This window comes from Girardinichthys multiradiatus, chromosome 12 (assembly GCF_021462225.1).
Source record: "Girardinichthys multiradiatus isolate DD_20200921_A chromosome 12, DD_fGirMul_XY1, whole genome shotgun sequence".
Lineage (NCBI taxonomy): Eukaryota > Metazoa > Chordata > Actinopteri > Cyprinodontiformes > Goodeidae > Girardinichthys > Girardinichthys multiradiatus.
In genome coordinates this window covers 16,835,142-16,860,369 of record NC_061805.1, presented here as the reverse complement: position 1 = coordinate 16,860,369, position 25,228 = coordinate 16,835,142, and the positions used below count along the sequence as shown (strand labels likewise).

Below are 25,228 nucleotides of genomic sequence, written 5' to 3'. Positions count from 1 at the left end.
AATGTTAAATCAGCTGACGGCTCAGTCGGCTACTAATTGGTGAATCAACGAAACAAACCAGTGCACCCCATTCCATTACTCCTGCTTTTAGTTGGAAAGACATTGGCTAATGTAGCTTATAAAAGCACAGATTATGGTGTAGCCAGACTGAAGCTGAGAATTAAAGCAGAAAAACGTAGGAACCCATCGCACTAAAGAAAATATTGTGCAAAATAATCAGAAAGACAGAAATTGTACAGGGCTGCTGCTAAATACATTTCCATGGACAAGATCCTTTTTTACACTGTAGAGAATAGATACGTTGCATGCGCCAGATCCATGTTTGTTTTGAAACATAATTCATTTTAGTATAGAATAATCCTTTATATGTCTCCAAGTACTGAAAGTTATTTGTATCAACAGCAGATTGACAGACAAATGGAAACGCACCGTGGCACTAAAAATAAGCCATTATAATGAAATAAAATAATTGTACAACAGAAATAAAGGTACATATTTCCATAAAGAATATTAACACTTGATACTACTGTTATCTTGTCTACTTCTTGGCCAAACAGCAAAGTGACACTTTTTAAAATTATATATTTTTTTAAATGAGGGCTGAACTGTTAACTACTTATTGGTTTCACCCTAATAAAGGAAGCTGAAATATTGTCATATTATAATTAATAATTTTTTTTTGTTCTAAGCTAGAAAAAAAACTGCCAGCGTCTTGAAAAAATACTGCTGCAGTATCTGAAGTATTTTTCTTGGTATCGGTATCAAGTTTGAAGTTTTAATATCGTCACAACCCTAGTCCCCACACACAACGAGCAGAATGGCACGGAGGTTAACAAATATCTCCAATACTCACTGTTGGAGAACTGCAGTGGAGAGTTGTATCTTTTGGTCACTAATTCTCCATGACAACCATTAGACACAACCTACGTGTCAACTGGCTATTTGGTAGGCACACCGGGAGGAACCCAGATGAGGCCAAGATTGAGTTTTCTTGGCAAAAGCACCAGGTGGGTCTGGTTTAAAACAAAGGATGCGTATGTGGAAGAGCAACTCATGCCTACTGGTAACTCTGTTGGAGGATATGTGATGCTGATGGCCAATTTCTTTTCCAAAGCCCATGGAAACCACGTTAGAGTACATTGCATTATGAATTCTTTGAACTGCCTGTAGATTTTACATTAAAAAAAATGGTCAACTCTACCAGTAAAGTGAAAAGGCTCCATCATTAGGTCTCTCAGCAGAATAATGAGCATTAATATGTGGCCAAATTAAGAAAGAATTATTTAACCAGAAGAAAATCAGCCTTCGTCCATAGTTGTCTCAGTCTTTATAGCTAAATCATATGTAAAACCTGTTGAGAGAGTTGAAAAGAAGAGATCAGAACCCAGGACTGTGGATGATGTAAGGCGATTGTGCAAAGAGGAATAGTCAAATTTGTATATCTGTTTGCTCCAACGTTATGTCTCTTTGGTGTTACAGACAGCAGGGGTCCCAATAATGGTGCCATCTGTGATTACGTTAAAAACAATTATCAACATGGATTTCACCCCCCCCCCCCCCCCCCACTTAATACATTTACTTTTCAAATTATTTTCAGTGTGAGATTTATTTGAGGCTTTTAACACATCTTTACCTTGGATGCTGACTCATCTGTCCACATCTGTATCTGCCTTGAACAAAGTAAATGTTATTTTAAATTTGTGTGTAATGTCAAACTGCTGTTGCAAGTAGTTGCTGGCTCAGCGTTTTGCCAGACAATATAGCAGCTCCATGCTGTTTCAGGACGTTAACTCTTTGTCTCGTGCTCTAAGGGGCAGCAGCGGAGAACATGCTCGGCAGCCTGCTGTGCCTTCCTGGCTCCAGTTCAGTTCTGCTGGACCCCTACGGCTCCACCATTTCGGAGACCACAAGTGAAGCCTGGAGTGTGGAGGTCCTTCCTAGTGACTCAGGTGGGGGAAGGAAGGTTGATTCTGCCTCTGTTAACACATTTTGCATTGGTAACAGTGTCATTTATTGTGGTGCAAGTACATGACAGCCTCAGATGTGCATTTGAACACACGTGTTTATGCAGGCATATTTGTGTTTCTTTAGTGTGGGGGATTGGGGGGAATGCCAGGTGTGGCTTCCACTGCATTCCACACCAGAAACGTATGTGCGCATCTGTTATCGTAATTCCGCACACTTGCCTGTCTTTCAGGCAGCTAAGAGTTTCCTTGGAGGGACCACCAGGTGTGTTTGCACCTGTGACAGCAGAGGGGAGAGAAGCACAAGGACAGCAGCTGTCCTCAGCTTACAGTCAGCCTATAGACTGTCAGTTCTTTATAGGGACAGACGTGCCAATCTGCTGCTTTGAGACCAGTTTGTGAATTTCTACAACATCAGCACTCATCGCAGTTTCCTTGCATCCCTATAAAACTGTACATTATAGTTCATCTATTCCAATCTTATATCAATTAGAGATGCTGTGCCTGGCTCCCCATTTTGAAAGCTAATGCTTTGTAAAAATCAAGTGAGAGCTTTATTAGATGTCTTAAGTGTTTCTCTGAAAAGCTTGAGCCTGTCTTAATTAAAGCAGGGCACTATTTCAATATGTGCACTGCAACAAAAATGACATGCATGAGTATCTTGATTGCTTTTTTTGCCCCTGTTCTGCTCAATAATGGTGTGAAACCGTGCTCTGTTCAAGCACAGTGCTTGTTTCATGGCTAGGCAGCAGAAAACGACACTCTTAAGAGCACTTGAGCAACGCATTATTACTAACGAGCATTCAAATGAGCACTGCTGCCAGAATAAAGCCTCTGGGTTGGACCCAACAGCACCGCAGGGTAGGCAAAGAATTGGATGCGGTAGCTTTATTGTTTAGATTGGGACTTATAATGCTAATAATGATGTAGGCTTTGTTATATGTGTTTTCATGTGTACATTTTTGCTCACCTGATAATCATAACAGAGCAAGAAGTAGATTTTGAAAATGTCCATGTATGAGTAAAGTGGGATCTGAGTCTTCATGGGGCCCATGTAAAAAATAATGCAGTTTCATTATTCATTATTTCACTGATGCCAAAGTAATGTACCACATCCATTAGTTTTAGTAGCATGTAGTTGTTAATTTGGCACACACACACTTAAGCAAAAAAAATACAAAGACAAAATTTGTTGTGGCTTTTAAGTGTTTTTGTCACTGAAATTATTTCCAAACAGCTAAATTTGTCTTTTGTGCTAGCGAGGGACAAGTGTAAGAGCCTTCCCCCAGTCAGCTGACTGGCAGTGCTCAGCAACTGAGGGCAGGGGCATAATAAACTTTCTTCATAAAGAGTATTTTAGTACCTTTTTAATATTTTTATGAAATAATTTTGTTCCTGGTTTGTTGGCAGAAGCCCCAGACCTGAAGCAGGAGGAGCGTCTGCAGGAGCTGGAGAGCTGCTCTGGGGTAGGCAGCACCTCAGATGACACAGAGGTCAGAGAAGTCAGTTCGAGACCGAGTACACCAGGCCTCAGTGTTGTCTCAGGTATAAATCTAAAAAAAAAGAAAAACATTAACTGCTTCTTTTCTTCTCCCAGAAACCTTCAGTCAGGTTTCAGTATTTAATTCTGTAGCCTCTTTTAGAACTGCATTGTTAGGTTTGGGTAGAAAAAAAAAGACCTCCGTTTCTCAGTCTCTTTGTGTTTAGAGCGGTCATGTTGCTGTTAGGGTAGTTAACCTGCATAGTTGCATCGCTGTGAAGTTTTCTGAAAGGCACGGGGGTTAATGCTGGTCGTGTCGTCCGTGGGCTCAGGTGGACATGCAGTTTGGAAGTACATGAAGTAGTATTCCAGATTAGGAAGCCAGCGGGGACATTCCTGGCTCAGCTCACAGGAGGAATGTCCCACAGGATCCCGCCGATGGATAGTGCGCTTCTGATGATCATTCTTACCCGTGTCTTTCCCTTAACCCATGGGAGCTTACGCTACCAATTTAAAGTTCCCACTGGGTTCCCACATGAGAGAGACAATACAACAAAGTCTAAAGAGAAAAATATCCTCTTTTGTTTTAAAAACCACTGCACATGCAGTTTTTTTTGACTGCTGCCAAGTTAAAACATATATCTGTAGAGGTGATATTGAGTTTGCTTTTGTCCTCAGAAGAACTGTTCACTTTGTGCATTAACGCTACAGGTATCAGTGCGACCTCAGAAGACATCCCAAACAAGATTGAGGACCTCCGGTCAGAGTGTAGCTCAGATTTCGGTGGCAAGGACTCCGTGACCAGTCCTGATGGCGAGGAGTCGGGTCATGGTAAGAGAATTTCACTTCTCTTCTTCCTCTGCTGTTAACGTGGTGAAATCCACTTTAACATGACCTTTTTACTGCCACCACTTGGATACCTGCCACACAACTAAATGACTGCTTTTCTTACTATATTTATTAGTTTCAGAGCTAATGCCTGCATTTTATTACATTTTCCCTGATATTTTTATAATTGCAGAGTGGCCAAATGAAAGTGAATGGTGATCCGAAAATAAAATATTTACATGTGTGCAAGTGTTGGGGTTTCTGCTGCTAAGTTTTTTTTTTGTCTAATAAAATAGAGATCCATGGTGAAATCGGCAGGTGACCGCAATAAACAGATTTTCAGCTTGACCAGCCTTTACTGATGAATGGCAACACCTAAATCTAGTCATGTTTTGATTCTAAGCACTTACAGGTCACATTAACAACAACACTCTTCAGTATGGAAGTTGTTACTGAACAAAGAAGACTGAAAGGCTGTTTTACAACTATGTTTTCTACGGAAATAAATCTGCTGTTCTTTCAGGCTGCTACTTTAAGAGAGATAGACTTTTAGGTAATAACAGGAAGGCTCAACATTTATCAGCAGAGCTGCTCTCATGGATTTGATTTTTCAGTCTATGCTAAGGAAAAAGTTTCAGTAGGGAATTTTGGCAGCCTTTTGGGAAGCTTAGTTAAGATGAAAGTCTTTCTCTAGGAAATACACAGTTGTTTACTGTCATTAATGCTGACCGCACCTGTAATATAAAAGGCTGAAGATGGTTAGCTCTGTAATTATGTTGTCTTTGTTTTAAAATATTAGTAAAACCCTATTTGACAGCAATTACTTTCAAATTTAATGTAACGTTGCCTCTGCGCCTAACATCATTGATGACTGCTCTTACCAGGAAGGCTAGATAGAAATGTCTTTAATGCTGTTATTCACAGTCCGAAGTCGGAATTGGCAAAAATGTATTTCAGCAGGTCAGAGTTTTTCAAGAAATTGATCAAAAACTAGACACAGCTCTGAACGACACTGATTTACACGTTCTTTTTTCTTCTACCTCTCTGGAAAAAACTGTTTAAACATTACATTATAGTTTCAACCTCATGGATAACCCTATGCATCACCACTGTGCTTGATTAGTTTTTTTTAAAATAAAGGTTCATTTTCCGAAACACTGTTAACTGCTTCATTCTTTCACGTGTCTGAAGGAGCCCACCATCTGACATCTCCACCTTCACAGGCCGATTCTTTGCTCGCCATGTTTGATCCGCTCTCCTCTGGTGAAGGTAATTTACAGTTTCACAGTGTTCTGTGGGCAGTCAGAGCTAGACATGAGTATTGTCATATCTCCACCCTAAATTCATCAGCTTGAGTCATGTTTGAGTCGTGCAAAACTATTCAGAGTTCCACTTGTACTTTCTAAAATTCTTGATTATGAACTATTAGACGTTTAAGGGAAATGCCCATTTTTTTCAGGTCATTTAGTGTTCTAAAATATCCGGTTTTAGCTTGAATATAGTTCCTTTAAATGTTGTTTGTGGTGCAGGAAAATTTGTGAGAGGAATGGTAGTTTCTGTGTCTCTATGCCAAGGTGAGGGGATGACAGGTTGCGAGACCTCACCCCAGGCTCTTTGGCACTGTCCCCTTGTCCCACTGTGCTTATGGCAAGAGGCTGCCATTGGAAGCTTTTCAGGAGAGAGTCTACCCTTGGAACAGGTGGCCTACCTCCACCTAGGGCTCATCTCCCACCAACATCTCTCTTTAGCGTTCTCCCCCACAGACGAGTTTTTTTCTGCTGATTAGATTTTCAGATTGTCTCCTTAGAAATGTGAAATGACTTGATATGGGAAAAACTGTATTATTTTATTAATATGTTTGGACTTTTCTGTGTATTTATTTCCCCAACCCTTAAGTGTGTCTGCAGGAAGCTGCAAAAAGCTGGCTAGTTACTTGGAAAATAGAGATGTTCTACATATTGCTACTAGATTGCTATAGTTTTATGGATTTCCTCACTCCTTTCATTCTTTATTGTTTTAGGGTCTTCCACAGGGACAATAGTTAGGCCCAAGGTGCACTACGCCAGGCCCACTCACCCTCCCCCTGATCCTCCCATCCCTGAAGCCCATGCCATTGGGCATGATATACGGCACTCCATTTGCATGGCCCAGTGCTTGGCCCAGGCTGAGCTGGAGCAATCAAAGCAGCGCTATTCATTCCCTGACAGGCTGGTCCGCAGTCGCAGTTCTGACATTGTGTGCCCGGGCCGCCGGCCCACAAGTGACCCCGGCCTTAACAGGCGGGTAGCAGTGGAAGAGCGTGACCCTCCCGGGGCTTTCGCCTCAGGACCATCCTCATCGCCAAGCAAGGACTCCCTGAAAGGAGAGGTAACGACCTTTATGGTAATGTTCTGTTGATTCTGTTGTCTGGGTAGCGATGCCTGAAAACGGCATCAAATACTGACTGTCATAGTCTGTGTTGTAATGCTTACAAAGCAGATGTGTATTCCTTTTAGAAATTGACACTTGTTGTTCTCAAAAGTTAAAAATGCACAATAAAAGAAATATATATACCTAATATTAAATTGGTTAATTTAATATACTGATTGCGATGACATTGCAACTGTGTTGTTAGGCTGATTCCGGTCAATATTTTTGCTGAAACAGCATTTATTTATGTTCTCATGGAACTGACTGTTAAATAATAATTGAAACTGCAAAAGTAACAATCTAGAGCATACAGGTACACCTCAGGAACTTAGAATATCGAGAAAATGTTTAATATTTTTGTCACTCGGTTGAGAAAGTGAAACTTATATATTTTATAAATTATTTACACATGACATAAAATGTCAAGCCTTTGTTTCTTGTAATTCTAATGATTATGGCCTACAGATAATAAAAACCTAAAATTCAGCTGCTCATCAAGTAAAGGATACAGAAATGTCAGAAATGGCTCATTTTGCATGAACCAAAGCCAATCAGCCTGTGGTTCTTTCTGAGGTGTAATGGGGGTCCTGGTTGCTTTAATAGCGGCCTTCAGGTCATTTGCATTGTTGGGTCTACTCAATAAATTCTCTATGGGGCTCAGATCAGGCGGGTTGGCTGGCCAATCAAGCACAGAAACATCATGGTCATTGGACCAGCTTTTGGTACCATGGGCAGTGTGGGCAGGTGTCAAGTGCTGTTGGAAAATAAAAGTAGCATCTCCATAAAGCCTGTCAGCAGAAGGATTAAGTGCACTTAAGTTTCCTGGTGGATGACTGTTGACTGTGACTGGACAACACAGTGGACCACCATGTCACCAGCAGATGACATGACACCCCAAACCATCATTGACTGGGGAAACTTCACACTGGACCTCAAGCAGCATGGATTCTGTGCCTCTCCACTCTTCCACCAGACTCTCGGACCTTGATTTCCAAATGAAATGCAAACTTTCATCTGAAAAGAGGACTTTGGGCCACTGAGTGTAACAGTCCAGTTTTTCTTCTCCATAGCCCATGTGTACCTTCCACTCAACTTTCTACAAATCTACTTGGATACAGAACAACCAGCTTCTTTATCAATGACCTTTTGTGGTTTACCCTTCTTGTGTAGGTTGTTAATTACTTTTTTCTGGACATCTGTCCGGTCCGCAGTCTTCCACGATTGTGTTGCCTCCAGACCCAGACTGGCAGACTATTTCAAGGCTCAAGAAACCTTTGCACCTGAATTTTGGGGTATCAATATCTGTAAGACATGATCATCAAAATTACAAGAAATAAAAGCTTGAAATATTTCGCTCTGTGTAATGAATCTATGTTATATCTTAGTTCCACTTTCTGAAATGAGTGACAAAAAATAAAAAAACCTTTTACAGATTATAAAATGTACTTGTGGTATTAAGCATTAAAACTCATAATACAATTCTTTTTTGTTTTAAAGCTTAGCAAAATATTTACATTTTATAGCTATTATTTTATTAGGGGGTTCATGTGATAGACCAGCAGATATTAGTGACGTTGAAGGAAACGTTCGTCCAGATTTTTGAGAAATATGTTGGCCATTTTTATTCCTACCTCCTTTACTCTGATGCCCTTAAATAAAATCCAGTGCAACCAATTTGATTCAGACGTCACCTAATTAGCATTTAGTCCGCCTGTTTGTAATTTAATCTCAGTATAAATCTCAGCTGTTCCGTGAAGGCCTCCGAGGTTTGTTAGAGAACATTCATGAACAAACGGCATTATGAAGATCAAGGAACACAGCAGACAAGTCAGGGAGAAAGCTGTAGCTAGATTTAAAGTAGGATTAAACTATAAAACAGTATTCCTAGCTTGGAACATTTCATAGAGAACTATTCAATTTATCATCCAAAAATTATAAATGTACAGGACAACTCCAGACGTTAGCAATACGTGGACAGGCCGGGCAAGGTGAGGAGCAGCTAACAGTAACCTTGGTGGAGCTGCAAAGGTACTTTGCTCGTAATCTGACATTAGAGGTTTAAAGGGTGTGAATGCTTCTGCGGGGAACCGTAAATGTATCATAATTCAAAGCTGGGAAGACAGAAAGATGATAATTTCTTCCTCTTCAACCGAAAACACTAAGATATTTTAAAACCGTTGCTTTTTTTTTTTCCAGTAGTTGGAGTTATTAATCACATCAATAAAGAAAGTTGTTCCTTTTAATACACTAACACCTCATGCCTCTTTTAATGAGTAAACCTCCCTTTAAAGGTGGAGGACAGAAAAGACAGTGATGATGAGAAATCTGATCGCAACAGACCCTGGTGGAAGAAACGTTTCGTGTCTGCCATTCCCAAAGGTAAGCGAATGGACGTCTCGGTCAACTTTTTTTTTTCTTTTTGTGCTAAAATTAGAAATTAAGTTTTGTTTCTTTTTAAAAGTATTTCAATGATGGCAGCACCCATTTGTTTTTTTTTTTATCATGGGGAATAAGTTCTCCAAATAACTACTGACAGGAAAAAGCACACTTTAAAGAGCAAAGCAAAGCCAATTTATTCCATGAGAAAGAATGATTATGTGTAATCTCTGTTCTCTGATAGAATTCCATTTAGAAAATAATGTTTCATGTTGTTTGAAGTTACCGCAGAGACGTGTCCGGTTGTTTTTCTTCGCACGTCTCTCAGGTGCAGATTTATATAGACTTTTCAAAGCTGATCAGTCTCCAGAGGAGCTTTAGGTGTGTACATGCTATGGTTGTAGCCCTCCCAGTAGTGCTGTCAGCCAACACCTAATGGTCATTAGATGGACCTCTCTGTTGTCAGCACTGATAGATGATACATCTCTTGGTGCTGTTATTATCTATAACCATTTCTCAAACCTCTGTCTGCAAAAGGACTGCATAATAAACTTTAGGATCATATTTTTTTAATTAAAGAAAGTATTGGATATTTAGAAAGTGTGCACATATAACACTAGAGGCTTGTGAAGCCTAAAGCAAGCCTCTCTCCAAATCACTGCAGAGGCTGTTTGTTTTAAAGGCTCTGCATGGTGAGGCTCAGTCTGTAGCCCCGCAGAGCAGCAGCGTGTGCTTGAAAGGCCAACCTTGTCTGTTGTGTTCCTCACAGTGCTGTATTGGACGGCTGAGAGTGATGTCCCAGGTAACGCTTCCACGCTGCCGTCACCGTGCTAGCTTTACTTGCTGAAGCCGGCAGCTGTGCGCGCCACGCTGCTTTGTAGATGTCGCCTTAGAGCTGTAGAGCTGTGATGTGACATGGTGTAGGCTGAGTTCACGCAGTCACGCTCCTCCTTCATGCATCCGGTTTTCTCCACCCCACCCCTTTCTGTTTTATGCTGGTGTCATTCATCGTATGCCTAAAGCATGTTTTCCTTTTGTTACCTCAGAGGAGGCTCCGTAACTTGTGTTTGTCCATTTGGCACCTCTTTAATTGGATGGACATCAGCAGGACTTTTTACTCTTAATTAAACAGTTTGTGAATCATAGTGGACCTTTGTGAAATTCTGCTACATCCCAAAGGTCTAATTCTAGATGTCCATATTTAGGTGCATATATTTTTGAGATATATTTCTTATTTTGGTCACTTATTTTAAAAACGACATTGCTACAGCTTTGGTCAGTTTACATGCACTCATTATTGGCATGAATGGAATATAATTTTGGCCTTTTTGCTATCTATTTGAGCTTTTATTATTTTCAGGATGGATTTTAAAAGAAGACTTTTTTTTTTTTTTTTTTTTACCTGTCGGCATTTCAGGCATATAGAGAGGATGGTTGCCCACATGTGCCAGGACAGTTTTTGCTTTACATAGAAAGAAGAGTTTCTCTAAACTACACAGGGTCAGAATTCTACATACATGCTCCAAAGCATACATACACACCACTAATATTTGGATAAATGTCCCTTAGCATGTCGCAGACAAACCAAAAACGTTTTTGTAGCCATCAGCAAGGTCCTGTCACACTCTTCTCTGTTAGTTACAGTTAGTACAGTTCATTTAAATGGGTTGGTCTCTTGGCTCGGATCTTGTTTTATAAAATTAGTCAATACATTTTCAGTTGGGTTTTTGTCGGGTCCATTCCAGGAGCTTATCGACAACCAGCTTCATCCGTTACAAATCCAGTTTTGTTGTGTGTTTGGGATCCTATGGAAGTAAAATAGTCTCATTAGAATCAGACATTTTTTAGACATTTAATTTATAACGGCGAATTTTTATCCTGTTCAATTATGTATGAGATTTTTTTTTGTACTTAAAATTTGCCAGCAAAGATTTTACCTGCAGAAATTCTCTGGCAAAAAGTCAACTGTAAATATTCGCCTGAAAAAAATTCAACTGCAGAAATTCGCCTGAAGCTAGAATCGGAAGCTACAACTGGAAGCCAACTTCAGCTGCGTCGCTTCCTTCTGGGTCAAAAGAAGAGCCTCGGCAGAAGCGAACTGGTGAGTCGCGTGATCAAGTGAGCGTAATTTGATTGGTTAAAAGCCGCTTGGCTCTTCTTCTTGGATTTTTTATGGCAGACGACATCCAATGTTAAGATGCATTATCAGTCGCTTGACTCGATTGAGTGCTGATTGCTTTGGCATGAGTCACCACAAGGTCAACACCTTTGCAGGCGAAGTTCTGCATTTTAATTTTTTCATGCGAATTCTTGCAGGTGAAATTTTTGCTGGCAAAAGTTTAGTACAGAAAATAATCATATACAGTACAGACCAAAGGTTTGGACACACCTTCTCATTCAAAGAGTTGTCTTTATTTTCATGACTATGAATATTGTAGCTTCACACTGAAGGCATCAAAACTATGAATTAACACGTGTGGAATTATATACTGAACAAAAAAGTGTGAAACAACTGAAAATATGTCTTATATTCTAGGTTCTTCAAAGAAGCCACCTTTTGCTTTGATTACTGCTCCGTACACTCTTGGCATTCTGTTGATGAGCTTCAAGAGGTCGTCACCTGAAATGGTTTTCCAACAGTCTTGAAGGAGTTCCCAGAGATGCTTAACACTTGTTGGCCCTTTTGCCTTCACTCTGCGGTCCAGCTCACCCCAAACCATCTCGATTAGGTTCAGGTCCGGTGACTGTAGAGGCCAGGTCATCTGGCGCAGCACCCCATCACTCTCCTTCTTGGTCAAATAGCCCTTACACAGCCTGGAGGTGTGTTTGGGGTCATTGTCCTTTTGAAGAATAAATGAAGGTCCAACTAAACGCAAACTGGATGGAATAGCATGCCGCTGCAAGATGCTGTGGTAGCCATGCTGGTTCAGTATGCCTTTGAATAAATTCCCAACAGTGTCACCAGCAAAGCACCCCCACACCATCACACCTCCTCCTCCATGCTTCACGGTGGGAACCAGGCATGTAGAGTCCATCCGTTCACCTCTTCTGCGCCGCACAAAGACACGGTGGTTGGAACCAAAGATCTCAAACTTGGACTCATCAGACCAAAGCACAGATTTCCACTGGTCTAATGTCCATTCCTTGTGTTCTTTAGCCCAAACAAGTCTCTTCTGCTTGTTGCCTGTCCTCAGCAGTGGTTTCCTAGCAGCTATTTTACCATGAAGGACTGATTCACACAGTCTCCTCTTAACAGTTGTTCTAGAGATGTGTCTGCTGCTAGAACTCTGTGTGGCATTGACCTGTTCTCTAATCTGAGCTGCTGTTAACCTGCGATTTCTGAGGCTGGTGACTCAGATGAACTTATCGTCCGCAGCAGAGGTGACTCTTGGTCTTCCTTTCCTGGGGCGGTCCTCATGTGATCCAGTTTCTTTGTAGCGCTTGATGGTTCTTGCGACTGCACTTGGGGACACTTTCAAAGTTTTCCCAATTGTTCGGACTGACTGACTTTCATTTCTTAAAGTAATGATGGCCACTCGTTTTTCTTTACTTAGCTGCTTTTTTCTTGCCATAATACAAATTCTAACAGTCTATTCAGTAGGACTATCAGCTGTGTACTGTATCCACCTCCTGCACAACACAACTGATGGTCCCAACCCCATTTATAAGGCTTGAAATCCCACTTATTAAACCTGACAGGGCACACCTGTGAAGTGAAAACCATTTCAGGTGACTACCTCTTGAAGCTCATCAACAGAATGCCAAGAGTGTGTGGAGCAGTAATCAAAGCAAAAGGTGGCTACTTTGAAGAACCTAGAATATAAGACATATTTTCAGTTGTTTCACACTTTTTTGTTCAGTATATAATTCAACATGTCTTAATTCATAGTTTTGATGCCTTCAGTGTGAAGCTACATTATTCATAGTCATGAAAATAAAGAAAACTCTTTGAATGAGAAGGTGTGTCCAAACTTTTAGTCTGTACTGTACATAATTGAACAGGATAAAAATTCAGCGTTATTAATTGAATCTCTAAAATATGTTTGATTCTAATGAGACTATTTTATTTCCATAGGATCTTTATTTGAGGAGAGGCTGAAGAACCTTTAGGTTGTCTTTCTGCTTCAATTTTCCTACCACCACATTTTGCAGAACAGCCCCACTGCATGTTGCTCCCACTACCATGCTTGGCAGTTGGTATAATATTCCTCAGTTTGAAAGCCCTACCACAACTTCTTTAAAATTTACTTCTTCTCATTGTGGTCCAATAAATCGAATCTTTATCTCTTTTAACTATAAAACCTTCCTCCAGAAGTCTTTGTCGGATGCTGCCAATTTAAGTCTCATTGCACATTTGGATTCTGCTTTTCTTGTTTGGAATCATCCTTGTCATCCATGTTGATGTAAAGCTTGCCTTTCTGTGATCAGCGACAGAAAGTTTCCAATGTGTGGTTCTGGGATTGCTCACAAATCATTTGAACCATTTTCCTTCGTCTGACAGGGACAGTTTGGGTCCAAAGCTTTCAACACATTGATAACAAACAAAAAGCAAAGAGGGCCTAAGCTTCCTGAATGCCCCCCCCCCCCCAACTCTTGATCTCAACCCTTCTGAATGTTTGTGGCAAGAAACCAACCAATTCTGGCTGGAAGAGTGATCAGGTGTCCAACCAGATTTTTACCTGAACATTTGTATTTGTAATTAAAATATAACTAAATAATAATGGTGGACATTTGTTTGTTTAGTTTTTTTGCCCAACCTAAAAAAGAACCGTTAAAATGCATAATTATGAGGCCAGAATTGATATATCGCTCATTCCTGTTATGGGGGTATGTAAACCTCTGGGAGGAACTGTATGTTACACAGTGGGAATTTTCAGCTCCAAACATCCCATAAAGTAGTACCAAAGTTTTACCAAAGTGACCATCGACTGATGATTTCAAATCAGCCTGTGAGCAAGTAACAGTGTTGTCTCTCTCCTCCGCAGCTCCAATCACAGCGTTCAGGAAGAAGGACAAACATGAGAAGGAAGATACGGCACAGGAGCGCATCCCACCAGGTCAGTACTGGGTTGGTTTCTAAATCCTTGTTTGCCAGACGCTCTTCCTACATTAGTGAGAGATTGTTGTAATGCTGCCTGTTTGTTGCTGTGTGGGTATGTCAGATGACCCACTGTCAAGACAGAGCACTCAGGTCCAGGCAGCCGAGGACATCCTGGACAAGTACAGGAACATCAAGAGAACCAGCCCGAGTGATGGAGCCACAGGAGGAGCCTCTTATGATGGATCAGGAGGTCAGCGAACAAAACTGACTCGTGTGTGCATAACACACGTTGGCTTTAGACACAGTAATTGACTTTAATCGTGTATATTTCCACAGATCTGTGTGTTGAGGACAATGTGAACGATCCTCCCAGGGAGGACGCTCTGCAAAACATTTCTACAGATGATCTGCCAGACTCAGCCAGCCAGACGGCGCAACAGCATGATTCCAAATTTTCTTTTAGGTAAAACATTTCGTCGCACTTTAAAACAAACTTTACAAAACAATTACTTAATTCTGCCTAGTTTTCAGCAAGGCTTTGCCTGTGCTGATTTTGGGTCGGACCTTTTCTTGCAGTGATGCAAAGAAGAAGCTGAGGCTGGCTTTGTGTTCTGCGGACTCTGTGGCTCTCCCCATTATGACACCAACAACCACACGGAATGGACTGCCTGATCACACGGATCCTGAAGGTAGGACCGTTCGGGAGTCTGTGCGAGATGTGTGCTCGAGTACAAAGTAGCCTTCTGTTTTCATTGTTGTTTTTTATAACTGAGCGCATTATATGTCTCAGATGGATATTAAAAGCAATTGTTAAATAAGAAATTGTTGTAAAACACAGATATGTTCAAAGCCTTAGTCGCTCGTTAATAAAAGTGAGTGTGAAAAAATGTCTGTGAAAACTGCTGCATGGAGTCGACCTGCTTCTGCATGTTTTAACAGGTATTCCAGCCCAGGTTGAAGGTACTACATGCTACAGAAACATGCGGTTTCTGAGGCGAAAAACTATTTCGGGGTTTTGCCTCAGAAACGGCATGTTTGATTTAGGTTTTTGGGTTAGGCTAAAAGCTACACAACGTTTGCCCTGTACGACTGGAACCAAGATGCTGTCCTCTTACTGGTGTGTTTGTCGTTGTCTTCCTCTTGAGCTTAAGGCAACATGACCTTTTCAATTATTTTGATGTTTGCAAACTCAACCATGATTTCTGGCATTTCTGATAAACACCATAGTAAAGAAATGATGCCCCCCCCCCCCCCCCCCCCCCCCCCCCCCCCCCCCTCCCATCATGATGCCTAAACCACCATGTACTGTGGCTTGATTCCAGTGTTTGGGCAGTCCATTTGTTCTGCGGCCAATTGTGACTTTGCAGGAGCTTCGCCTCAATAGCTTGTATTTACATAGGTGCCATCTTATTATGACAGTATTAATAGGCCTTATCCTTAAATAAAGGCCCTGTTTGAAACCTGTTTTTTCACAGAACGAATGACTTCACTCAACACACTTGTTTCAATTAGAGACTCTCTCATACCCTGACTGTTTGTTTTTCTATGACTCTGTACACATGCTAATAAATTATTAGACATGGAGAAATATAACCTCTACTAAAAACAGTGATTGATCTGTTTGGTGATGAAGGACTGCTATTAATATCCCAGCAATGCGCTCCCAATATGTTTTACAACTTCCTAAAAGCATATAAAAAGCTATCTTTGTCCCTAACTTCTGTAGGGAACAGAGTGTAAGCCTAAAATGTTGGCAAACACCCATATTGCTCAGAGTGTCCTTAAGAAAAATAGCAAGTTTGCACAACCTACAGATTTTGACCTTACCCTGAAAGCTTAGGACAAGGTTTAAAGAAAGTCAGCCTGCTGAGTGTTAAACCATATGTATATAATTTAGCATAATGTATCTAGTGCTTGCAGAACAAAATGATTTATTTAGCAGCAATCATTAATTGAAGTTTAGATAAAATGGTAAATGGTTACTTAAGTCCTTGTATGCATTGTTTTAGATTCCAGAAATGGTTAGTTTAACAACATTAGGTGCAATGTGTAGCCAAGTGTCCTTTGAATGGCCTGAGGCTTGAACCACCCACTTTACGGCTACAGGATGACCACCCTGTCTGTCAATTCAAGGCTACAGGTGTAGCTTAGTGACATTGTTTGGCTTAAATAAAACTCCTTTGGCCCTTTGTCGAATAGCCCTGTGGAGGTGCAAGCGTGCTGATCCTTTACTAATAGGCTGTTTAATCAGTTCTTTCTCTATTGTCCTGTTTCTCTCAGACAATGAGATCGTCTGCTTCCTGAAGATCCAGCTGGCGGAGGCCATCAACCTTCAGGATAAGAACCAGATGGCCCAGATTCAGGAGACCACGCGCTGCGTCAGCCGTTTTGATACACGCACCTGCAGGAAGCTGCTTGCTGCCATTGCGGAGGATTACAGGTAACTCAGAACCCCTTTAGGGATCAGGCCATTAAACTCACAACTCTAATTAATATTTTATTGGTTTGATACACTACCCTAAAGCAAGGCTCTCTCCAAACAACTGCAGAGAACCTTTTCACATTGCTACAAACTGCAATGTATTTATCAGGATTTTATGTAACAAACCAGCACAGGAGTGAACAGGAGTGAAAATAAAGCATGCTTTTCACATTTCTATCAAAATGTCTCTAAAATTGTGGCAATTGTATTCAGCCCTTTTTAGTCAAATACCCTTAAATAAAGTTAATTTCAACTAGTTGCCTTACAGTTAGTTATTGGAGTCCAGCTGTGCATAATTTATAACATAAATATAGCATATATTCAGTTGTTTTGTGAAGGCCTCAGAGATTTGTTAGAGAATGTGAAAAAAAAAAAAGCGTCACGAAGACCAAGGACCCTGGGGCAGGTCAGGGATAAAGCTGTGGAGAAGTTTAAAGTGGGGTTAGCTCAGAAAACAATGTAACACATCAGAGATTACAGTTCAGCCCATCATCTGAAAATACAACTGCAAACCAAGAGATGGTGCCAATAAATGTCTATCTGCCCAAACTGACGGACAAGAAAGAGACAGAATTATTTAGTTAAACAGCCATGGTGAATATAGTAACTCCAGGGGAGCTGCAGGGATGCACAGTTCAGGTGCAGGACAGCGATTGATTCTTAACTCTACTTATCTGGCATTTATCGAAGGGTAGCAAAAAAAACATTGTTTATGGAAGACTTAAGGAAATCTTGTTTAACGTTTCCCCAAGCCATGTATGGGACACAGGAAACACATGAAGAAGGTGCTTTGCCCAGATAAACCATAGTGGTGGCAGCATCATGCTGTGGAGATGATGTTCTTCAGCAGGGGCAAGGAGTTTGGTCATATTTGATGGGATGATGGACAGAGCTAAATGTAGAACAATCCTGGAAGAAAACCTGGGGCTGCAAAAGACTTGGGACTTAAACAGAAGTCCACCTTCGGCCGAGGCAGTGACTCAAAACATTTAGTCAGAACTACAATAGAGAAGTTTGAGCACATGCATGTGTTATAATGGCCCAGTCAAAGACCAGACCTAAATCCAGTCAAAACATGAAAATGTATATTCTCAGGTGTTCTCCATCTAATCTGATTAAGTTTTTTGTATAAAAAGGGCAAATATTTTAGTCACGAAAACTGAGTTCAGCAGAGTACTGACTCATGAATACAAATGCATGGCGCATTATTCAGATATGAATAAGTAAAAAACTAAAAAAGTCAAAAATCATATGTTTTCCTTCCACCTGACAATTAAGTTCTACTTTGTATTCATTTACAACTTGACATCTCAATAGAATTAATTTATGTTTTAGGTTGTATTGTGACAAAATGTAGAATAGATAAATAGGTATGAATACTTTAGTGAGAAACTCCACATATTTTTATTTTGGGCATTTGAAGAGCCATCATGTAGGAAAATATTAAGTGATCATGTTTGTGTTTTCTTCAGAAAGCGGGCTCCATACATAGCTTATCTAACCAGGTGTCGCCAGGGTCTGCAGACATCTCAGGCCCACTTGGAGAGGCTCCTACAGCGGGTGCTGAGAGACAAGGAGGTGGCAAACCGCTACTTCACGACTGTCTGTGTCCGCCTCCTTCTTGAACATATGGAGACAAAGATGCTCGAGTTCATTAAAGGTATTTTTATCATCTTCCCCGTCTAAAGATCTAAACCCCAGCTGAGCATGTTGACTCACCAGTCTTCAGAGGAGAGACTCTAACCTTACCAGGCCATTTTCACACTTTTGACATGTTATTCATAATTTTCAATACCGTTCTCTGTATTACTTATCAGACACAACACTAAAACAAATTGTACCAAAATTTATTGGCGTCGTATTTTCGAGTGATTTCCTGTAACTCGACATCATTTCAAGACACGTTTTGGCACACACGCATTGACAGTTGCCCCTGTGCTTGCCTCAAGCTTTCCAGGGGTGCACAGCATCTGATGACAAGACTGCAGCAGTGGAGGATTTTCTGCGCTACTTGTACGGTGCCATGGCCCGTGATGCCATTTGGCAATACGCAAGCGAGGACCAGCTGCAGGATGCCCAGATGGCTATCGAGCGCAGCGTTATGAACCGCATCTTCAAACTGGCCTTCCACCCCAACCAGGATGGAGATATTCTCAGAGACCAGTGAGTGGCTGTTGTACCTGCCTTGCCAAGTAAACTGCTAACGTGTATAATCTGTGAACTCAGAATGTGCTATGCTGTCTGAAACGGTGTTGTTTTCCTGCACGCAGGCTGTTCCATGAGCACATCCAGCGGCTTACAAAAGTTGTGACGGCAAATCATAAAGCTCTGCAGATCCCAGAGGTATAGTCCTGACAACCTTTTTCTCTTTGGCCAATTCACGAGAAAAAGAAACTACAGCTGTAGTTCAATAAATTAGAATATCACTGAAAATGTAATTTCATTAATTTTAGTGAAACTCATAAAGATTCAAGACATGCATAGCGATTTAACTCAAGTGTTTAATTCCAGTAATTTTAAAATTAAAAGCTTCCAGTTAATTAAGAGCAAAAACTCAGTTTCCCAGAAAAATCACAATATTACGTAACGGCAACAAAGAAGGATTTCTAATACAGAAATGTTGTAGTATGACCTACACACTCATAAAGAATACTGCCGACCTGACTGCTCTCCAGCATACAAGCACTGACATGTTGCACAAGGAGGGCAGGGCAGAAAAGGTCATCATTAAATAAGTTCACTGTTCAGAGTGTTTAAATGGAAAGTTGAGTATAAGAAAAAAGTGTAGAAGATGAAGTGCACAAGCAACTGGGAAACCCCAGCCTTGAGAGGAAGCCTATTCAGGGTGTGGAACACAGCCGGGTGCTTTATCCAGGCTTATTAGAAGGTTGGGAGGAAGGAAAACGTGTTTTAAAAGGTTACAATACATGGACATACTTTTTGGTAAACCAACATTTCTGTATTTAAAAAAAATATTGGCCTCATGTAATATTTCATTTTGACCTTGATTTTTGTGCTTTTCGTTAGCTTCAAAATGATTTAAAATGAAGTCTTGACAAATGTCACTGTGTGTAATGCTGCAGCTACGTGATTTAATGAGTTTCACTTTTTGCATTGATATTTTTTTTTTGATGATATTCTATTTATTGAGATGCACATGTTTACCTAGAGTTCAAGGTTACAATAATCCATTCTGGCTGTAGGTTTACCTTAAAGAGGCTCCCTGGCCTTCAGCGCAGGCTGAGATCAAGACCATCAATGCATACAAGACACCACGAGACAAAGTCCAGTGTATACTGCGTATGTGCTCCACCATCATGAATCTGCTGAGTCTAGCCAATGAAGACTCAGTGCCGGGAGCAGATGACTTCGTCCCAGTCCTCGTCTTCGTCCTCATAAGAGTAAGTTTTTATTCTTCCACTGTTCTGTCTGACATTGGGCTTAGTTAGCAGTTATTTCTTAAACTTTCTGTCCAAATTTACTTGATTTCCTGTCAGTGACAACTAAGAAGGATCATCTGAAAAACTCTTCCTCAGTTTGACTGTAATTGCAGCACACCATAAAAACCTGCGAGCATATATTACTTTTTTTTTTTTTTTTTTTGACACATTTCTGATTATAATCTGCATGCTGTTACTCGAGCCATTTTCGCGCTCTTAATGTGGGCCCATCCTCGCGTCTCCTCCCCTCCAGGCAAACCCGCCCCACCTGCTGTCCACCGTTCAGTACATCAATAATTTCTACGCCAGCCGGCTGAGTGGGGAGGAGTGCTATTGGTGGATGCAGTTCACCGCTGCAGTGGAATTCATTAAGACCATCGACGATCGCAAGTGAAGCAGAACAGCCACCTGTACGGGCAGACTGCGGGGGAAGGAGCCGGGAGACTGGGAGACTTCCCAACCAACTGCTCCCTCTGCACAGCTTCAGAAAACCTGGCTCTCAGCCCTGCTCAGAATTTGTATAGGTTGTACATAGCCAGAGACATTGAGAGATTACAAAAAATATATATTACTGTACGTATGTGGACAAATCCAGACTTTAGCCATGGTGGGGGGAACATTGGCAACGGTAACTTTGAATCTGATTTAAAATTTTCCTTGTATTCTTTTTCCTTTGGATCTGTTAGGAACTTTATGTCTTCACAATTGATAATGTGAGGTTAAATCAATGTAAAATATAATCTTATCTAAAGGGACCAGACTTCCTTGGTGATGATCACTGTATTTCTTGTTTTTCACCCTGGTTGAGGGATGGGCCTCCAAACATAATTACAGCATAATGTTTATTAATTGCATTTTGTTGCAGGGATTCACAGTTATAGCTGCTGATAGGATTTAGTGACTTACACACTGAGATCAATTCACATCTAACCCTACTCTCATAAGGTATCCACCAGTTGGGCAGCTTATTTCATCAACTGTTTACTTCAATTTTTTTTCCCAGACTTTCACTAATTTGAACGTAAGGGCCAACATATATGTAATAAATTCAAGGTATTTATATGTGTTGCTTTATTTAATGCTTTGTCTAACTTTAAGGAGAAAAAAAGAGGATGCATATCTTGTCCGAGGTTATAAATAAACTTGTTTGAAATGCTTGAGTCAGGAAGGCACCTTAGCATCGAGAAGCGCAGAGTGGTTAAGATGTACAGGGTCAACTCGTGCACAGAGCAACAGTGGCATTTATGGATGCATTGAAATAGTGCCTTTGATGTGGGGTGCTCTTTAAAGGTTTTTCATTTGTGAATCTCAAAAGTCACTGTCCCCCCCCCCCATTCACACGCACACCCCATTGGGCCACTGAAAACCCTTTTCGACCCTTTGCAGGAACACAGGCATCGCCACACCTCTTACCGTCATGGCTCGGTCCTTTTTGAAAGCACCTGAGCTGGAACAAAAAAGAAAAACAATCCCAACCTACCTCAGAGTTGCACCCAATGAGCGTAAAATCAGATCAGTTGTCCTGCATTAATTGACAGCAGAGTGCTGGATCACCTTAACACTGGTTTAAAAAACAAAATAGAATAAAAAGTTGAGTATTTAATTGAACTACTGTGATGTTTGTTATGCCGTCATCCCTTTTTATCAAAGCAGCCTTTGTTGATTGCATTATACTAAGTTTTGTAATATTATACCTGAGATTCCCACGTTTCCCCAGTGTAAACTATATTGGCTCTCTACCTCCTCATGAGTTCAACAAAAGGGACTTGTATTTATGTGCACTTATTTCATTTTTTCTGTCCTCCTCAGCTGTGGTGTGATGACTCAGTATCATTGTATTTTTCTAGCTCTGGTTCAAGCATGCCGTTAACTATCCAAAAATCACTGGAACTCTCTTCTACCCCTTTAAATCTTAATTTTTCTGCACGGTTGTGCCACATGTTCCTTTATTTTTCACAATTATTGATCTGACAGCACAATACACAGTAGGATAAAGGTCCAAAAACAACAAAAAGGAAAAAAAAAAAAAACACTATTGACTTGTTACTGACTTGCAGTTGATGCTAAAGTGATTGGTGTAGAATGAATGAAGCTGTGTGAGAGGCTTGTGCGACCTGTTGACCCTCTGCCTCCTCTTGCATGAAGTCATTGAATGGTCTGTGCAGTCTGTCATCATAAACTGTGGAATAGGATTATTGCGTGCCACAGACCTGCAGCTGAACCTGCAAGAGGATGCAAAGCTTTTTTTTTTCTTGTCCGTGATACATGCATATCAAAAATTGGTATATTTTGCACAAAACAAACGTGTTTTCCTGGAAGATTTGACAGGGAGCAGTGCATTTTTGCCTTTTAACTGTCAACGTAACTAATGTGATTAAAATGAATTGCAAAGTTATGCAGCTCACTGTGTTTCTCTTTCCAGCTGATGAACAAATAATGGACAACTTCACAACCTAGCTTTTTTTTTTTTTTTTTCCTTAATACCCATCTGCAACAGCACACTAACAGGTTTTCTGTATATGTGCAGTGCACTTCCTTGCAGTCAGAGTAATGAATCTGATGAGAAAACCACGCACTGGAAAATCAAGTTGCAGGTTGCATCTATACTACTTAGCTTTATGTGATGTCACTTTAATTGGGGAATGCATACTCCACAAATGGGATCAAATTACTCGGACCTGGCCCTGTGTGTCAGTGTGTCCTCAGACAACCAATCACAGCAACAGTGCTCACAAAGAAAACAAATTATCGTACTAAAAAAAAAACTATGCCATTGTTTCAGAAAATGAAATTTGAGCCTTCATTGTAAGTGACCAAACAGGCTAGAGTTTGTGTCAGAGCTTTACTGTTCTGCTCCCTGTACAACAGAGAAAGTAAAAAGTTTGAAATTTTGAAATGATTTGGAAACTTGCACAACTGACCTGCGTGGAAAGCCGGTTTGTCTTTACTGTGATTAATGCACTATATAATTTTTAAAAAAAACTATTAAAAGATGCAGACATTTTCTCCCCTTTTTCTCCTTTCCTCCAACAACAATGAAAAGAAACAGGCAGTATAGAAGAAAAGTAATGTTTAATCACTCTGGAGCTTCTTGGATAGTCATGGCTGGATTAAGTCATTAAAACAGTGCATAGAATATAATTGTCAGTGGGAGCAACAGAGGAGCGTTATCCACAAATGGCAATGTATCTGCAAACATTTCATTACTGCTGACTAGTTTCAGCGCATTGTAACTGGAGATATCCCCTCGTCTAAAGGCGCTCTTTACTTCACCGACTGCCTGCTCTAATACCCATCTTTTCTTCATCATAAACATGTTCGTGGAGTGCCTTGTGTCCCCTGATGATATCTTAATTGTTCATTTAAATTCAAATATTGGTGAGTAAAGTTAATTAGCAGCGTAAGCCGGTGGCTAGATTGGATCTTTAGACTTGATGCTTAGCAGACCTGAGCTGCACAGAGACTCAGGTTTGTCTTAAATTTAAATTGCTGAACCTGCTGTTTAAAAGAAAAAACTGATTTTTGAGGTTTTTCACAAAGTTCTGAAATCTCTGAAGGTCCCTTTATATTCAACCCCCTTTACGCTGATACGGCTAAATGAAGTCCAGTGCAGCCAACAGAGTCTAGCTGTTTGTAATTACATGTCAGCATAATTTCTTCTGCTCTGTGAAGGCCTCTCAAGTTTTGTTAGAGAACAAACGGCACCACGAAGACCAAGAAACACTGCAGACAGGTCATAGAGGAAGTTGTGGAGAAGTCTAAAACAGGATTAAATTATAAAACAATATCTTAAGCTTTGCACATATCACAGAGCACTGTTAAATAATCCATCCAAATACCTGTGCCCGTCACAAATGTGGCTTTAATGGAAGAGTGAAAAGAATGAAGTCACAACAGAAAGCCACGGTTAGTTGTGTCTGCAAGTCTTAAGACAACCAAAGTTCAACTGTTTAAGGCTCTAAGAAATAATGTGGGATGAAAAACTAACAGATCCCACCATCCCCAAGGATAAACGTGGCAGCATCATGCTGTGACGATGCTTTTCTTCAGCACGTGCAGGAAGCTGGTCAGAGTTGAAAGAAACATGGAGACTGTTTATCCACTCTGACTCATCTTGAGCTATTTTGCAAGGAGGATGGAGTCCTTGCAAGACTTGCATCTGTAATTGCAGCAAAAAGTGATTCTATGAAGGTTTTATTCAGGGGGACAGAATACAAATGCACACCAAACCTCGGGTTCTTATTTGTAAAGATTGTTGAAAACCATTTGTCATTTTCATTCCACTAAACAATTGTGCAGTACTCTTTGCTTGTATTTAACCTAAAATCTCAATAAAACACATTGAAGTTTGTAGGTGAAATGTGATAAAATGTGGAACAGTTCCAGGGCTTTGAACATATTTACAAAGCACTGTATCTTTCATTGGGTTGAGCTGGACGTTAATTCCTACAGGTGATGACAGATGGATCACAGGAATTTTTTAGGTATCATTTTTTTTTAGTCTTATCTTTGTTTTATATTGACGTCATTCTGCTCTCTGAAGACATAGGCAGGCCGGAGGTCTCACCCAGATGGCTTTGGGATAACAGATGATCAGTCCAGCGGGGCTCATGCATGACTTCACATGTTCGTGTGGTGCTTCCAGACTAGGGGAACAGCGGCCTCCCACCTTACTGGCAGACAATGATCTCATGGAATCCATAAACTACTTTCTCTCTCCGTGTTGTGTGGAAGGGCAATGTGTTCACCTAGATTTCCTCCAAAAAAATTAGATTAAGTGACATCTAATTGTTCAGGGACATCCAAGTATTTTTTGTAAGGGGTGACTAGTTGGGAGCCACTAAATTTGCAACAGCAAAATCAAAAGCTATAACAGAAATTTGGGACTTTAAGGAATTTTGCTACGTAGAACTAGTAATTTAAGTCAGATAAAACAAGAGTGGGTCTAAACAGCAAAATACTCTGTAGGGTAATGTCAAGAACCTATATGTCAACAATTAGCTGATTTGACAATATTTGAACATGCTTTTTCAGCATTTTTGAAGCAAAATGTGTGTTTTTAAATACAAACAACTAGGGGAACTATGAAGGACAAAAGAAGTGAGCATATTTATATGAAATAAATTTGCAACATGACAAACCTTGCCCTTTGGGGACTGAGTAATACTATTTGGGGTGCCCAAAGTTTCCCTCTTATCTACATAACAT

At 40.5% G+C, this 25,228-nt stretch overlaps 1 protein-coding gene across 7 annotated transcripts in view; it reads left to right on the top strand.

Annotated features, from left to right (window-relative positions):
- Positions 1–22,415, top strand: part of gapvd1 (GTPase activating protein and VPS9 domains 1) — a 47,256-nt gene extending 24,841 nt beyond the window's left edge. For 5 of the 7 annotated variants that reach the window (XM_047381153.1, XM_047381152.1, XM_047381150.1 and 2 more), the window contains 17 exons: positions 1,812–1,949; positions 3,375–3,509; positions 4,156–4,275; positions 5,464–5,541; positions 6,293–6,639; positions 8,973–9,060; positions 9,827–9,859; positions 14,043–14,114; positions 14,220–14,348; positions 14,435–14,561; positions 14,675–14,787; positions 16,379–16,538; positions 18,053–18,240; positions 18,530–18,743; positions 18,851–18,923; positions 19,784–19,981; positions 20,274–22,415. In XM_047381153.1, coding sequence (XP_047237109.1) covers positions 1,812–1,949; positions 3,375–3,509; positions 4,156–4,275; positions 5,464–5,541; positions 6,293–6,639; positions 8,973–9,060; positions 9,827–9,859; positions 14,043–14,114; positions 14,220–14,348; positions 14,435–14,561; positions 14,675–14,787; positions 16,379–16,538; positions 18,053–18,240; positions 18,530–18,743; positions 18,851–18,923; positions 19,784–19,981; positions 20,274–20,414 — 2,354 coding nt within the window. In that variant the 3' untranslated portion in view covers positions 20,415–22,415. The remainder of the gene's footprint in view (positions 1–1,811; positions 1,950–3,374; positions 3,510–4,155; positions 4,276–5,463; positions 5,542–6,292; positions 6,640–8,972; positions 9,061–9,826; positions 9,860–14,042; positions 14,115–14,219; positions 14,349–14,434; positions 14,562–14,674; positions 14,788–16,378; positions 16,539–18,052; positions 18,241–18,529; positions 18,744–18,850; positions 18,924–19,783; positions 19,982–20,273) is intronic. The other 2 variants (XM_047381154.1, XM_047381151.1) reach the window with 1 other exon arrangement.
- Positions 22,416–25,228: the final 2,813 nt, after the last annotated feature.